General features: G+C 47.3%; 7 protein-coding genes across 9 annotated transcripts; 4 read left to right on the top strand and 3 right to left on the bottom strand.

Moving 5' to 3' along the window:
• Window positions 1–451: 451 nt before the first annotated feature.
• On the top strand, window positions 452–2870 carry LOC6616644. Its single transcript, XM_002040965.2, has 5 exons — window positions 452–788; window positions 876–1039; window positions 1110–1243; window positions 1306–1951; window positions 2011–2870. Exons 1-5 carry the CDS (start codon window positions 642–644, stop codon window positions 2237–2239), a joined length of 1320 nt encoding a protein of 439 aa, XP_002041001.1. The 5' UTR covers window positions 452–641; the 3' UTR covers window positions 2240–2870.
• LOC6616643 (coiled-coil domain-containing protein 174) lies at window positions 2496–4635 on the bottom strand. The gene has a single exon (XM_002040964.2). It carries the CDS (start codon window positions 4592–4594, stop codon window positions 2885–2887), a length of 1710 nt encoding a protein of 569 aa, XP_002041000.1. The 5' UTR covers window positions 4595–4635; the 3' UTR covers window positions 2496–2884.
• A 260-nt stretch (window positions 4636–4895) lies between these two features.
• On the top strand, window positions 4896–5833 carry LOC6616642 (SRR1-like protein). The gene is made up of 2 exons (XM_002040963.2): window positions 4896–5066; window positions 5129–5833. The coding sequence occupies exons 1-2, from the start codon at window positions 4924–4926 to the stop codon at window positions 5814–5816; spliced, it is 831 nt and encodes a 276-aa protein (XP_002040999.1). The 5' UTR covers window positions 4896–4923; the 3' UTR covers window positions 5817–5833.
• Window positions 5834–5872: 39 nt separating this feature from the next.
• LOC6616641 (transcription termination factor 5, mitochondrial) lies at window positions 5873–7845 on the bottom strand. Its single transcript, XM_002040962.2, has 4 exons — window positions 7591–7845; window positions 6557–7535; window positions 6280–6504; window positions 5873–6222 (listed from the first exon to the last, which is right to left on the bottom strand). Exons 1-4 carry the CDS (start codon window positions 7778–7780, stop codon window positions 5934–5936), a joined length of 1683 nt encoding a protein of 560 aa, XP_002040998.1. The 5' UTR covers window positions 7781–7845; the 3' UTR covers window positions 5873–5933.
• Window positions 7846–8061: 216 nt separating this feature from the next.
• On the top strand, window positions 8062–9284 carry LOC6616640 (ribosome production factor 2 homolog). The gene is made up of 3 exons (XM_002040961.2): window positions 8062–8170; window positions 8231–8446; window positions 8509–9284. The coding sequence occupies exons 1-3, from the start codon at window positions 8151–8153 to the stop codon at window positions 9233–9235; spliced, it is 963 nt and encodes a 320-aa protein (XP_002040997.1). The 5' UTR covers window positions 8062–8150; the 3' UTR covers window positions 9236–9284.
• LOC6616639 (COMM domain-containing protein 2) lies at window positions 9227–10373 on the bottom strand. Of its 3 annotated transcripts, none has more exons than XM_032721221.1 (3): window positions 10228–10373; window positions 10099–10170; window positions 9227–10028 (listed from the first exon to the last, which is right to left on the bottom strand). In XM_032721221.1, exon 3 carries the CDS (start codon window positions 10001–10003, stop codon window positions 9302–9304), a length of 702 nt encoding a protein of 233 aa, XP_032577112.1. In that variant the 5' UTR covers window positions 10004–10028; window positions 10099–10170; window positions 10228–10373; the 3' UTR covers window positions 9227–9301. The 3 variants fall into 3 exon arrangements, with proteins under 3 accessions (XP_032577112.1, XP_032577111.1, XP_002040996.1); XM_032721220.1 differs by having other exon boundaries at window positions 10099–10157; XM_002040960.2 differs by having other exon boundaries at window positions 9227–10024; window positions 10099–10157.
• A 339-nt stretch (window positions 10374–10712) lies between these two features.
• LOC6616638 (malate dehydrogenase, mitochondrial) lies at window positions 10713–13003 on the top strand. The gene is made up of 4 exons (XM_002040959.2): window positions 10713–10878; window positions 11030–11237; window positions 12005–12201; window positions 12260–13003. The coding sequence occupies exons 1-4, from the start codon at window positions 10813–10815 to the stop codon at window positions 12797–12799; spliced, it is 1011 nt and encodes a 336-aa protein (XP_002040995.1). The 5' UTR covers window positions 10713–10812; the 3' UTR covers window positions 12800–13003.
• The last annotated feature ends 1184 nt before the right edge of the window (window positions 13004–14187 follow it).

Genomic DNA, 14187 nt, shown 5'->3' with positions numbered 1-14187 from the left:
AAAATGGTTTATTTGTCTAAATGCCTTTGGTTTATATTTATTTTTTAAAGTATCTCAATAACTACAAGAACTTTTTGAACTATCTACGTAATGATCATAAGTATTTATGACGTAACGTAACATTATATATCGAATAACGAAAGACCAGGGCTGCAGCTACAAAATGAATAACGAGCAATGGGGACTTTTTAGGATTACATGTGCGCGGTGAGACCTCCTTCATTTACACTGCTTGAACTCATCGTACCACAAATTCTGAAAAAAGGGAGAGGAGAGCTTAATTTGGCATTTATTTGGTTTGTAAGGTGCTGGCTATTAACTGTGATGGAGTATGTTCCGCGTGCATGTGATGTGTTGGTATGGGCAGTTCAAATTTCGTATTGGATGCGCGCTAAGGTACGCAATGCACGAAGGGGAGGAAAAACACGAAAGCGAAAGGACACGGCGAGAGAAGAAGAAGCATAAACACGTAGCAGTGCGAAAAGAAACACATGTTCGCGCAAAATCGATGAATAAACTTTAAAGGGGAAACCGAAAACTAAATAGAGCGGTGCGCTTTCTGCAATAAAACCATCCACATTGTGTGCAAAGAATCGAGAGTAAGGCTGCCTGTAAGAGCCTCCACAGGACTCCTTGGAAAAATGGGTATTACGGAGACAGCAGCGGCAACAACAACTACCGGACTGGGAGCGGCAAACGCCGTGGAGAGCAAACAAATCCTCTCGCTCGAGGTGTTCCAGGACATCTACAAGCACGTGGAACCGGATGTGCAGATCGATGCCTTCGAGGTAAGGACACTTCTGCGAGCACCCAACATTCGGTTATGAAATCATTTCCACCCACCTATGTACATACATATGTATGTACTTTTGCAGCTGGCCCAGGGCTCCGACCGGGGTGACAACTATACGGCCGCCCTGTATCGCATAAAGCTGACCGGAAAGCGAAGGAGTCTCAAATGGGAACAGAACGTCATCTGCAAGGTGATGCCGGAGAGTGTAGTCGCGCGGGAGGCCTACAAGAGCGACAAGCTCTTCCGGTGAGTGCTCCAATTCAGCGTATCCTTAATGGCGCCCAAGAGGCTTATAATCCCTGCCTATTCTCCACAGCAACGAGGTGCAGTTCTACAACACCATCATGCCGGAATTGCTCAAGTTCCAGGCCAGCAAAACGAACCAGGACACACCCGTGTTCAATGCCATTCCCAAGTGCTATTCAGCCAGGCATGATCTGCTCATAATGGGTAATTACCTCCCGCCTTTACTAGGTATTCCTTTTTGGTTTATTAATTTACATTTTCCGTAGAGGATCTTCGCGAACGCGGCTTCCAGATGTCCGACCGCCACAAAGGCCTCAGTCTGGAGGAGACGCAGTCCGTCCTGCTGCAGGTGGCCCAGCTGCACGGCCTTAGCCTAGCCTACAAGTTCGAAAAACCGCTGGAGTTCAGCAATCTGTGCAGCGTGATCAGCGAGGGCATCTTCTGCACGGCCAATACGAGTTGGTATCGAAACTACTACGAGCGCCTTACCAAGAACGCCATTCAGATGGTGTCCGAGGTGCTGCCCCCCGACTCCAAGTATGTCCTGGCAATGAATAAATTCGCAGAAAGCTCCTCATTCTTCGGCCGGATGGTGAAGTTGGCCAGTACCGAGTCGCCGTTATCCGCCATTTGCCACGGCGACTGCTGGGTGAACAACTTTCTGTACCACTATGATCCGGAGGATCCACACCGAGTGCTGGAGGTGGCGCTGCTCGACTTTCAGCTGATACGCTACAGCTCGATCGCACTGGACATTGCCAATCTGCTGTATTGCTGCACCACCAAGGAAATGCGCGATGCTCAGCTGCAGACTCTGCTCAAGATCTATACGGAGGAGCTGTTTCGATGGCTGCAAATGCTCTGCACCAATTTGCCGGACCACTGCGACACATTACAGAAGCTACAGGATCTGTAAGCGAAAGATTTTTTAAAGAGGGAAAATAGTTAATTTATGTTCTATATCACCATAGCTTTGCCGAGGAGCTGAAGACATACGGACGCTTTGCTCTTGGCTTGGCATTGGATATCCTGCCTATTAGCACCTGCTCGTCGGAGGATGCCCCCGATATGTATTTGGATCGAAGCGATGAACTCGGAGAGGATGTGGGCGCGCCCACACTCAACTTTCCACCCAACGACCTGTGCCGCCAGAAGATGTCGGAGATAGTCATTGATATGGTGGATCGGGACATGCTCTAGGTCACCCTGCAATCCAAATGGAACACTAGCTGTCAGCCCAAAACAGCAATTTCGAACAATACGCAGTGCTCCAGTTGATCCTCACTTAACCCTTAGTTATATGTATGCAAGATAGTAAAAATTACCAGTAACTTAGCAAGACTTTGTACGTTTAGGGTACAACCGCTACCTTTATGTTACGTTTCTGTAGCAGCCAATTCCTCGGCCCTGCGTCCCAGGTTAGACTTCATGTAGTCAGAGTTAACACTTCCCCGTATGAAAAATTTATTTATTTATTTTTTTATTTGTACTGCTAGATGAGCAAACAGAGCGATGCCAAAATAGTAAATAGTAGATGTTTTTAGTTTAGTCTTACGTTTAATTTATGATCCCCGTTGTTGAATATCAGTAGGTATTCTCGAAAAATGGAAGTTTCCCTTGCGTTTACCTTGGCGGAATGCAATTGGGCACAGGGCCTTTAAATTGGACAGGAATTGTGAAAAAGCACTATTCGCTCTAGTCGTAGCTAAAATAAACAATACATTTGTTGAACTTAGGCCGAAAAAAAACAGACAATAGAAGGCTTGTCTAGGCGTATTGTGTTTTTCTAAAGTATTCTTTACACAAAGTAATAAACTATAAATGAAGGGTATGCCTTTCCTTAACTTAGTAATCGGCCTTGGCCGTCCAGGTGGCCTTGTTTCCCAGGAGGCCCTTGTCGCAGTTCTCGCGCAGAAATCTAAGACCCGCTTCGATGGAGCGTTCCAGGTCGTCCTGGGACTTGGACTTTTTAGCTGGTGGCGCTCGGTCATCCAATCCAAAAGGCGGGGGAATAGCTGCACCCATGCCACGACTGGATGTGCTCGGTTGTTCATCATCTTCGGCTTCGTTAGGCGCACTATAGCTCCGTCGCTGGAACTTCTTTTCCTCCTTTGTGCTGTGAAAGTTGTGGAACTGCGGCTCTTGGGCACGGTTCCACACCATAGGCGGTGGCATGCTGCTGAAGTTGCTGCGCTTGAGGGTAACAGGTTCTGGCATGGGCGCAAATTCTGCAGGCCGCTGGGCACGCTGCTTCTCATTCCACTCCTCCTGGGACATGGGCAGGCGTTCGGCCTTGTACTTCCACTCCTCCTCCTCAGGTGGCTCTGCGCTGTCCGAGTCTCGTCGCTTGCGCACACCAGGTTTGTTTTTGTCCCAATCGCGTACGTGCTCCTTTCGCATTTCTTCAAGTTCAGCCTCCTCCTTTTCTTTTTTACGCTCGATGGCTGCCTTCCGCTCTTGCTCCTCCCGCTTTAGTTCTGCTTCTTCTTTCGCTAATTCGTCCTTCTTTTCCTGTTCCTCCCGCAGGTAGTCTTCTACGCTGATGGGTGACAAGCCGTTGCGTTCTCGAATCCTGTTTTTGGCGGCCAGCACGCGATCTGCCACGAGACGGTCTCGTTGGGCGCGCAATTCATCTCGTCGCATTTGCTCAGCAGTCGTAGCTTGGCGTGCCTTTTCCAGTTCCAACTGCTGCTGTCGGCGCTCCTCTTCGTCCGTGGAGAAGGCATAGTAGCCAACACCGTGGGTGCGCGCTTCGTCAAAGAAGACATCCTGGTAGTGGACATCAGGCTTGTCGAAATTCTCCTGCTCCTTGCGCTCCCAGTTCATGCGCTGTTCGTCGTGTTTGGTCATCGTGGACAGGGCCTCGCTGACGACGCTCTCCGTTGGCCGCGGCCCAATGAAGGACTCATCATCGCTGTTGTGGTTACTATTCTGCTCGCGGCTCCCTTTGGTATCTATCATCCAGTTGGCCTTGGTCTGATCTAGGCGCTCCGGCATGCTCTCGGCAAGTTGCTTGTCGCGTCTCTTGGCCTCCTTCAAGTCCTTCCGCAAACACTTTCTAGTGCGTCCCAGGCAGTCAACGTACTCCACCTCTAAATCGTCGTGGTCTTCCTCATCGTGGCTGGAACTGCTGCTGCTACTCAGTCGCTGGCGGGACTCACGCCTGTGCGTACGCTGCTCCGGCTCCCGATCTGCCTCCTGCTTTTTGCGGTTGAACATCACCAGGCAATTATCATCGGAGTTGAGGCTGCCTCCATTGCGGCTCATCCGGTCGTAGAACTTACTCTTGGCCTCCAGGATGCGCCGTGACTTCTCCAACTGAGCATGGTCCTCGGCCTCGTACACTTTGGCACCATCGTCGCTGCTTCCGACCTTCTTGTAGCCCTGATCATTGAACTTTTCCTTGTTGCCGGCGCTCTTGGCGGGGCGAAAGTCGGCGGCGGATCCCTTTGTGGCCTTGGCCACACTCACCTCATGCTGTTTCCGCAGCAATTCCGCCTTCAGGCTGAGCAGCGAGGAGAGATTCACACTAATGGCCTTGTTTGGATCGTTCATTGCGTACAAAAGTAAAATACAACTGTGCGAAAAAGTTGCAGTGGCAACAGCTGATAGATACACTGACAAAAAACAAACCGAGATACTTGCTATAATTTTAATTATTCTATAGGACTGCGCATATTATTATGCTGCTTTAAAGAAAAATAATAAAATATTTAACAACAATATATATATATTGACCCAAGAAGCATACTAAAGCTATAAATTAAAATTACAAAAAATTTTTAATAAATTTAAATAATAAGCAGCTTATGTTTTTCGTCTGTACCAAATACGGCCACACTAAGCGAGGCGAGAAGAAGAAGCGTGTTTATTTACCTTTTGGAATGTCGAACTCTGGAGGGGATTTTCAGGTGGTAACGCGCAAGAAATGGATGGCTCGTAAGTGCCTAAGGCGGCGGGATCGCCATAAATCCGAAAGCGATTACCTAATCGACTGTCCGGATGTGAATGTGGAGAAATTTCAGCCGTAAGTATTTCACATTCATGTGTTTTTCATAGCCCTTTTCCTGAAAAAAAATCCATTTCTAGGCGTCTGGAAAACCTGTGCACCGAGATGTGTCAAAGCGACTACTTTCTGGTGGCCATGGAAACGCTACAGCAGCAACTGGAGGGCATTAGGAAACCGTTGGAGCGAATTGTTTGCCTGGGACTGGGACCCTTCTCCCGCACCTACCATGCCCTGCATCAGGCTGCCTTTGTGATTGGACTGCATCGGCACCACAAGATCAGAGAGGCTTTGTACTTCGATCCCGTCTTCAGAGACAGCGAGAAGGAACTGATCCGGCTGTTCGACGGTAGTATAATGAGCGAGGACTGCGCGGGCAAGCACGAGGCGACGGTGCCCACGCTCTATTATCTGCCACACTGCCCCTACGCTTTGATGCATAACATCCTGTGGTCCAATTGGAAGCGGGAGACACTGCCCAACGTTTTTCTCATCTCGAATAGCTTCGAAATGCTGACCATGACGCCGAGAAACCAGGATGACCACATAAGAAGAATAGTAGAACATTGTACAGAGAATCCGCTGGAAGATGACTACGAACACCACAATGTATTCAACGACTTGTCGCTGCACACGTTCCCCCAGGAATCATTGCCCGGCAGCAACGACGAAGCGTTCTGGACACGATGTGCTCCCTTGAAGGTGAACGAGGATGAGCTGATCACGGAAACGGAGACAAACTTTGCTGACCTAAAGCTAGAATCTGAATAAATGATTTGGACATTGGACTTTTAAACGTTTTTTGCATATATACCAAGAGTAGTAAGTTGGGTTTCAGTATAGTTTCCAAATTTAATAACAAGCTATTTACAATTATTTTGGAGGCTCCTACAAGCGCTCCATAATCATTTTATCTGCAGGCTTTACGCCGTACTTGTAGACCTTATTGAGACTTTCCGGAAAGTCGGGCAGTAGATTGTTGAAGTTCTCCACGTGATGTGTATGCTGCTCCGTCCAGATGCCGTCGCCCGTGAAGTGGAACTCCGATTCGATTAGGTAGAGAATGAGAGTCAGGATCTCGTTGTTGCTTAACGAATCGAAATTCGCCACTGGCAACTGCAGATCTTCTTGTGCATCTGGTGATTGCAGTAGTAGCATTTTTTCTTCAATGCGTTTGCTGTGAATAAACAAAGAGTATTAGAGCAAAATCTTGTAAATTAATTGTACCACTCACATGGGATAAAGCAGCAAGTGTATGTTCGCAAATATCTCACTAAGTTTAAACTTTTTGCTGCATAAGTACTCCAGACATTGCTTCACGTGTAGCAAAGGTATATGGCACCAGTTGGGATGGCGAGAGAGAAGATTGCGCAGCACTTGCACGTCCTTCCCCAAAACATTACCCAAGTAGACGACTATATCGCGGCCTTTAGTACGATCCGAGCCATCTCTGGCAAATCTGGAAGATGGTTATTTAATTAGTCAGTCAATAAGATGACATAGATTCTTACTTAGCGAAAGCCTCGGACCCGCAAGAAAGGATGTGCAAGGAGGCGCACCGAACCCGCAGTTGATTGAGATAATCCAGACGCAGTCGCGCCTTGTTCTGGTAGTGCACCAGTCTTAGGACACGGGGATTGGTACCCAAGACTTGAAACTCCTCTATCTCCTGCAGATCCCTTAGTCGCTCCAGAACCGTATCCGGTCCAAGGGTGAGCACCTCCAGGCAGCGGAGAACGGCATCCTCACTGATGCCGAAAGCGTGGACGTGCTGCAGCGTTTGCTTCAAGCTATCGCACGTGGACATCAAAATCTTGGGTCTGCGAAAGCCGATTTCGCGTATGTCCTGCGAGGCAATGGTAGGTACCTCTCGCAGGATGCGCCGCACGTTATCAGCTTCCGAATAGAGCAGAAAGCTGTTCTTCCTTAGCCGCTCGATGGGAAAATGAAACTCTTTGGTCAGCAGTTCAATGGTGTCCTGCACTGCTCGAAAACTCTTGTGGCGGATGCGCGTGTAAACGCGCCACAGCTTCTGTAGATCGTTGTCGTCCATCTGGAGACGTTCACGCAGGTAAGCGTTGAGCAGGGATTGTCTCAAGCTCTTCAGTGTGAGTGTCTCACTCTCCAGCTCCCGTAAATCCACCGGCAGCTTGATGTCCTTAAAATATACCGCCAGACGCTCCGCCACCTTCAAATCGAAGGGGATGTAACTATGTGACTTCAGGACTTCTATCGGCTTGTTGACCACGGTCACATACTTGGCCAGCGTTTGGACAGTCACGTTGTGGAAGCCGCACTCCTGCAAGACACTGTGGCGATTGGCCAAAGTGGTGGCACCATAATAGATGATCATGGGCTTTGCTATGATGTCGTCCACACTATAGTCCAGTGATTTCAAAGTGTCGTAGGAGTTTAGCAAGTCCTTGCGCTTCAACGTCTTGAGCTCTGGGTGCTTCTCTAAGGCTGCCGCCCAAACCCGATAGGAACTGCCTATAAAGACGCCATAGTGACTCCCTAAATCAACTTCAAATCAAACTTAGCTTACCCAGAGTTTTGGACAAATAGTTCGCATTCAGTGGCTCTTCCATCGGCATCTCGACTGTCGGTGGCTTTGGCAGTTTTGGCTTCAGATCCTGCTTCTTACTGCTGACCCGTTTCGAACTGGACATTCCCCGCGCCAGCTGTCCAAGGCTCCGGGCCAGCAATTGCGCTTGATTCTGGCCGTTGCGCAGCATAGTTATAACATTTCCCGCAGACTTATTTACAATCGGCAAAGAAACGTAACTGTTATTCGTGGTGAATGGCAACTGTTGCAGCTAGTGATGGCAGCATATATATACAATATAAAATAAATCAAAATATAATAACATTTTAATATTTCTAATATAATTTTGTTCAATGATTGAGTTGCAAAAAGTCTTTGAATGTGAGGAAAATTTATTTTTCTTTGATCTTGTGGTATGTAATCAACTATCGATACGGCCGGCAAATCCATTTCATCGATACGACGACGGTTGTTTTCACATCCCTAACCCCGCAGCGTTCTTACACGTGCGCGTGAATTTTAGTTTATTTGACTTGGTTTTTAATTAAAAACATTTAAATATGTCGCTTTTACGTATCAGGTAAGCATTGGAGATGCAGCCCATGAAATGCAAATGAAATCAAACCAATTGCTCTTCCAGGAAACCCAAAACCCGCAAGGGAAAGAAGGTGTTGCTGGCCAGGGAGCCGCAACTCATTGAATCCGCCCGCACAATGCTGTTTTTGGACGGAAGAAAGTGCGGCGGCAATGTGAAGCTGTGCATGAAGGATCTGCAGGCGCTGAAGAAGCCGCTGGTTAAGGTGCTGAATCGCAAAAACGACATTACCCCCTTTGACGATCCCTCCTCTCTGGAATTGTAAGTTTGGACACAGCTAACATACACAAAATGTAGTTTATTTAATCTAAACTAATCACCAGCTTGACCATGAAGAACGATGCTGCTCTGTTCACCTTCGGTTCCACGTCCAAGAAGCGACCCGATAACATTATACTAGGCAGGATCTTCGAGAACGAGGTGCTGGACATGTTTGAACTGGGCATCAAGCGGTATCAGGCGATTTCCGAGTTTAAGAACGAGAAAATCGGAGCCTGCGTCAAGCCCTGCCTGGTGTTTAATGGCCCGAAATGGGCACAGACCGAGGAACTGAGGCGCCTTCGCAACCTGTTCATCGACACCTTCCAACGCGAGAAGGTGGATTCCATCCGTCTGCAGGGCATCGAACACGTTCTGAGTTTTACGGTTACCGATGACATGAACATACTGATGCGCTCCTACCGGATACTGCTGAAGAAATCTGGCCAGAGGACGCCGCGCATTGAGCTTGAGGAGATCGGACCCTCGGCCGACTTCTCCATTCGCCGCACAAAGATCGCCAGCGAGGATCTGTACAAGCAGGCACGCAAACAGCCCAAGCAGTTGAAGGTGGGCAAGAAGAAGAACATTAGCACAGACGCCCTGGGCAACACCAAGGGACGTGTCCATCTGGGCAAGCAGCAAACGGGCTCCATTCAAACGCGTCGCGTCAAGGCGCTGCGTAAGACGCCTGAGGAGAAGAAGGAGAACCGACAGCGCAAAAAGGTTGCTCTGAAGGCGGCCGCCGCCGAGGCACTGGCCTCACAAGGAAAGAATCCCTTCTCTAGTTAACTTTAGTTGTAATAAATTGGTCCTGATTAAATTAGCTTTAACAAGTGTATGAGTTCTGGAGTCGTATCAGTGTATGCCGTCGACAATATTGCGAATGCGCCGTGTCTTGGACTCCGCCAATGCGTCCTCCAGCGTTTTGACCATGTGCACCAGACTGCCGACATCCGTCTGCACCAGCAAATCCTTTCGATGCAGCCGCTCGTCCTCCTGCATGGCCTGCAGCTCCTGTTCGCTGCGCCCGGAGACGTCCACCGCCAGCAGCTCTCGGTTTTCATTCTTCGGTTCGGTGTGCAGGTATAGCTTCATGGTCACCACCACCTGACACTGATCCAGCAGGCTCCGCGACGCAGTGCGCACCTCCAGTCGCCAGTCCAGGTTGACCAGCCGATAGGCACGTATGTTGGCCGACTTGATTGAGCCCTCCACAAAGTTTCGTTTGCTGGTGACAAACTGCTCGAGAACTTCTATCACATCGTCGCCGAGTTCGGGGAATGTCTGGCGCAGCACGGCCTCCATGTCGACGGAACTGCTGCCCACTCGGGTGGTCACGCTGATGAGCAGGGATATCAGCGCCTCCACCGCTTGCTGCACTGCCTCAGGACTTCCCAAATCCGCGGACTTTTTGGCCAGCATCTCGTAACGGCCGGGGTTGGGTCCATTTATTAGGTAATCAAAGGCCGACTTGCACAGCTCCACCACAGCGCTGGCGGGCCTTTGGAGCAGGCTCAAATGGTCGCGCTGTTTTTGAGTTAAGCGCAGAGAAGACATCTTTGTGGTTGCCTCACTAAACTAGCTAAATAGTATTGGATGTATTCATTAGGTAAATAAGTATGCGCTATATTCATTTAATCGCAGACGATTACCTTAAACAGTTTGAAGTGTTCACTTCTTGAGAGTTAAGTCTTGCGGCTGTACTTCACCTCTAAATATAAGAACTAAGTTAATTTATAAACATAAACAATAAACCCGAGCTCTGCTATAATACCCCTTACCTTATCACTTAGAGCTTGAAATGCATGCTTGGAAACTACTAAAATAGTTCAATTATGATTAGAGAGCATCATTATGATTCCATTCTCCAGTAGCACCTTATTACCGCTGCATAAAATAAACATTTATTGGGACAAACCAAAATAAATTTTATCGAATATCGATAGGTCGATACGATTCTGCGGCTCAATTGAACATGGCTTGCAACTGAGTTGGCAGCTCCATTTGATATGTATCGATATGCAGGCTCAAATTCAAATTATGAATATGCTGCACTGCAATTGCAATTTAAATATTTGCATGCGAAATGGTGCTTTTCCTAAAAATTGCAAGTTGGCTACAACCAATAGCTAGTTCATATGCACATAAAATGTTCCCCCCAAATCGAAACCGAATCAACCAAAAGCTTTTGTTCAAGTAAAAGCTCCCACAGCGATAGCAACCCTGTTCTCCCCCGCCCCCAAGGCAACAACAACAACAACATGGATTCGCAAATCTGTTTCATTGGCCCGTGGGATTTTGCTGGCAGAACTGCTCTCGTTTAATTGTTTTAACCAATACACTTTGTAACCAAAACCCGTGCAAATATGCTGAAGCAAGTGACGAAGCAATTGGCCCTGCAGGGAGTGCGCACCTTCTCGGTTGGCCAGCAGGTGAGCATTGTTGATACCCTCCAAAATCCCGGCCAGAATCGTGCCCATTCCACTGCAACTGTTTACGTAACAGTGGCGGCTAATACACTGCATCCGCTGGCAATAACTACACAGCCTGACATAACATCACAACTCTCGCATTCCGATCTAGAACAACTACAAGGTGACCGTTTGCGGTGCCGCTGGAGGAATTGGCCAGCCGCTGTCGCTGCTCCTCAAGCAGAATCCCCTGGTCACCGACTTGGCGCTGTACGACATCGTTCATACGCCCGGTGTGGCCGCCGATCTGTCGCATATCGACACCAAGAGCAAGACCGCCGGATTCATCGGTGCCGACCAGCTGGGTGACTCCCTGAAGGGTGAGTAGAGGGCAGGGGCCGCGAGTGAGGTTATGTGACCAGCGGATACCAGTGGAAAATTTGCCTACGCTGGTGGTGGTTTCGCAGGAGGCAGGGGATTTCGAATCCACCACTATCACTCATGATATGATATGCACTGTACTTGAAGTGCTTAGCTTCAATGTCTTTACTGACAAATTGTGAAGTATCTGTCTTCGTTTAAATCTATTAAGCTTTCTAAAATATTTACATATTTTCAAAATAATTAATCTACTTATGTGGTTTAGATGTTTTGTATTGCTTGTGGACTTTCAAACATGTATGTTTTTTAAAAGGGAATATAGAAATAATGGTCAATTTATATAAGTATTCTTGAATATTTTTTAAGTTATGTAAAATTATATTTTCTGTTCAAAATTGAAAATCTTCATAACTCAGTAGCTTCACATAAAAAAAATAGATGTTTTAAACAATGAATATGAACGTTAAGAATCCAGAATAAAGACTTATAGAATAAAGATTTAGACTTTACCATTAGTATACATATATGCAGAGCTCTTCCATGTGATTTGCATTAACGCAATTTTATGCTCTGATAAGATAAGCAGCAGAGAATATACTCCCTGATAGCCGTGGAATGGTTATTGGTATTAATAACGACGTAATCAGAAGCGGCTACTTATCAGTGCAGAAGCCACCGGGATTGAACCCATAAACGATCAAAGCTCAAAGTGTTAGCCAGCCCGGCAAACTAATCAGCGATGCATTTTTATGCCCACCTTTTGCAGGATCCGATGTGGTGGTCATTCCCGCTGGTGTGCCCCGCAAACCCGGCATGACCCGCGATGATCTGTTCAACGTGAACGCCGGCATCATTAAGGACATCTCCAACTCCATTGCCAAGAACTGCCCCAAGGCCCTGGTGGCCATCATCACCAACCCGGTGAACACCTGCGTGCCCATCGCTGCCGAGATCCTCAAGAAGGTAAGAAACATTAGTGGCTGCTAGTGATTATGATTCCTGATTCCATCCCTTCTTTCAGGCTGGTGTCTACGATCCCAAGCGTCTGTTCGGAGTCTCCACCTTGGATGTGGTGCGTGCCCGCGCCTTCATCGGCCATGCCCTGGGTGTGGATCCCCAGACCGTGCAGATCCCCGTGATCGGCGGCCACTCCGGCGTGACCATCCTGCCCGTGCTCTCCCAGAGCCAGCCCCTGTTCAAGGGCAACCAGGACACCATCGAGAAGCTGACCGTGCGCATCCAGGAGGCCGGTACCGAGGTCGTTAAGGCCAAGGCCGGAGCCGGTTCCGCCACTCTGTCGATGGCCTACGCTGGTGCCCGTTTCGCCGGCTCCCTGCTGAAGGGACTGAACGGCGAGAAGAACGTGATCGAGTGCTCCTACGTGCAGTCCACCGTCACGGAGGCCACCTTCTTCTCCACACCGCTGGTGCTGGGCAAGAACGGCGTCCAGGAGAACCTCGGCCTGCCCAAGCTCAACGACTACGAGAAGAAGCTGCTGGAGGCCGCCATTCCCGAGCTGAAGAAGAACATCCAGAAGGGCATTGACTTCGCCAACGCCTAAGCGATCCAACAAGTCCCATCCGCTACCAAAAAATCGTGTACTTCATTAGCGCCTATTGTGAATTGGCAAGCTACCCATACTACCCCTAGCAAATCTTTCGTCTCAAGTCGGCGTGTCCCAAGATTGTATAGATCTGCGCCCCATGTGTGGTGTAAAATGAAACCAGTTGATATCTGAAATAAACAAATTGTAAACTTGGAAAAATGCATTTGATTTTTAAGCCCACTTGCGCGGTAATGTTTTTTAAACACCCAAAAATATCAACGAGTGATTTGAATGTCTTCTTCCCACAGCAAAAATATATTCAACAATGGGTTTAGGATCTGTTTTTGTGATTCCAAAGTAGCAGGGAAAATGGTTGCCCGGTTTACACTGAGCGAAGGCATAGAGTGTTTGTCGGACACACACCAGATGAATGGTATTTACCAACCGGAAATTTCGCTGAGTGTAGCCTACACCGCCGCAAACAAACACAATGCTCACACGCACATGTGCACACAGACGCAACCAATTAAGCTTCGTTAAGATCAATTTAAACTTGCCCGCATGTCACGACGACCCCATCCCCGACGCCCATGACAACCCCACCGGAATCCTCCCAAGACTCCGGCTCCGAATCCAGTGCGTACGCATTTCGGAATTCATTTTTTAACGATATACAAATTTATGTGAGAGTTGAATTTTTTATGCTGTGCATGTGGCGCATTCCTTTCAAATTTACGTAACTAACGAAATCTTTCGACAGCTTTATAGAAATCCTATTTGTTTATACTTATAAACAAATTGCAATTTAATTTCAAGCAATTCACACCTTCTGAAGATTATTGATCTGCATATTATAAAATCAACTTTCTCATGAACGTGTCTTAAGATACAAATATATTCACAATTCGGTGATAATTGTTAGTTTGAATTCAAATATCACATGTTATTATATATCAATGTTTAAGCAATCTTTGTTTGGTGACTAAAAAGTTATATTCATTTTTTAAATTGTTATAAATCAATCTACTTTTAGTTTCTGTATTAGTAGATGTTCAATATAAAATATTAAATTTTAGATAATTCAAAGTTTTTCATTCTTTAATTGACATATTTCTTTGACATTTCTGTTTGTAAAAACAAGCTTTTCTTAAATAGATTTTGTAAATGTTAAGATCAATCCCCTTATCCATAATTTTCCATAACTTTCCACGTCGTTTTGCACTGCTTTTGCCAATTGAAGTGCTTGGCAGCAGCTCGAATCGAGTAAATTGGATTACTATTAGACAATTTGATTTGTTCATTAAACTCGAACGATGCAGAGCACCACAACCCCAATAATTCTAGCCTATTTAGCCATTTTGGAGGGGGTGGAGGGGAGGGGAGTGGACGAACACACCCCCGAC

The sequence above is a fragment of the Drosophila sechellia genome, chromosome 3R (genome assembly GCF_004382195.2).
Source record: "Drosophila sechellia strain sech25 chromosome 3R, ASM438219v1, whole genome shotgun sequence".
In the NCBI taxonomy this organism is placed as follows: domain Eukaryota; kingdom Metazoa; phylum Arthropoda; class Insecta; order Diptera; family Drosophilidae; genus Drosophila; species Drosophila sechellia.
This window is presented reverse-complemented; position numbering and strand designations above follow the sequence as displayed.

Bases quoted from the DNA above. Each gene is read 5' to 3' on its own strand.
- LOC6616641 (XM_002040962.2), bottom strand. From the start codon at position 7,780: ATGCTGCGCAACGGCCAGAATCAAGCGCAATTGCTGGCCCGGAGCCTT. The intron at 7,536-7,590 runs GTAAGCTAAGTT...GCGTCTTTATAG, and splicing joins CTATTTGTCCAAAACTCTGG to GCAGTTCCTATCGGGTTTGG. The intron at 6,505-6,556 runs GTAAGAATCTAT...ACCATCTTCCAG, and splicing joins GGGTCCGAGGCTTTCGCTAA to ATTTGCCAGAGATGGCTCGG.
- LOC6616640 (XM_002040961.2), top strand. From the start codon at position 8,151: ATGTCGCTTTTACGTATCAG. The intron at 8,171-8,230 runs GTAAGCATTGGA...TTGCTCTTCCAG, and splicing joins ATGTCGCTTTTACGTATCAG to GAAACCCAAAACCCGCAAGG. The intron at 8,447-8,508 runs GTAAGTTTGGAC...ACTAATCACCAG, and splicing joins GATCCCTCCTCTCTGGAATT to CTTGACCATGAAGAACGATG.
- LOC6616638 (XM_002040959.2), top strand. From the start codon at position 10,813: ATGCTGAAGCAAGTGACGAAGCAATTGGCCCTGCAGGGAGTGCGCACC. The intron at 10,879-11,029 runs GTGAGCATTGTT...ATTCCGATCTAG, and splicing joins CCTTCTCGGTTGGCCAGCAG to AACAACTACAAGGTGACCGT. The intron at 12,202-12,259 runs GTAAGAAACATT...CCCTTCTTTCAG, and splicing joins CTGCCGAGATCCTCAAGAAG to GCTGGTGTCTACGATCCCAA.
- LOC6616643 (XM_002040964.2), bottom strand. From the start codon at position 4,594: ATGAACGATCCAAACAAGGCCATTAGTGTGAATCTCTCCTCGCTGCTC.
- LOC6616644 (XM_002040965.2), top strand. From the start codon at position 642: ATGGGTATTACGGAGACAGCAGCGGCAACAACAACTACCGGACTGGGA. The intron at 1,040-1,109 runs GTGAGTGCTCCA...TATTCTCCACAG, and splicing joins AAGAGCGACAAGCTCTTCCG to CAACGAGGTGCAGTTCTACA. The intron at 1,952-2,010 runs GTAAGCGAAAGA...ATATCACCATAG, and splicing joins TTACAGAAGCTACAGGATCT to CTTTGCCGAGGAGCTGAAGA.
- LOC6616642 (XM_002040963.2), top strand. From the start codon at position 4,924: ATGTCGAACTCTGGAGGGGATTTTCAGGTGGTAACGCGCAAGAAATGG. The intron at 5,067-5,128 runs GTAAGTATTTCA...ATCCATTTCTAG, and splicing joins AATGTGGAGAAATTTCAGCC to GCGTCTGGAAAACCTGTGCA.
- LOC6616639 (XM_032721221.1), bottom strand. From the start codon at position 10,003: ATGTCTTCTCTGCGCTTAACTCAAAAACAGCGCGACCATTTGAGCCTG.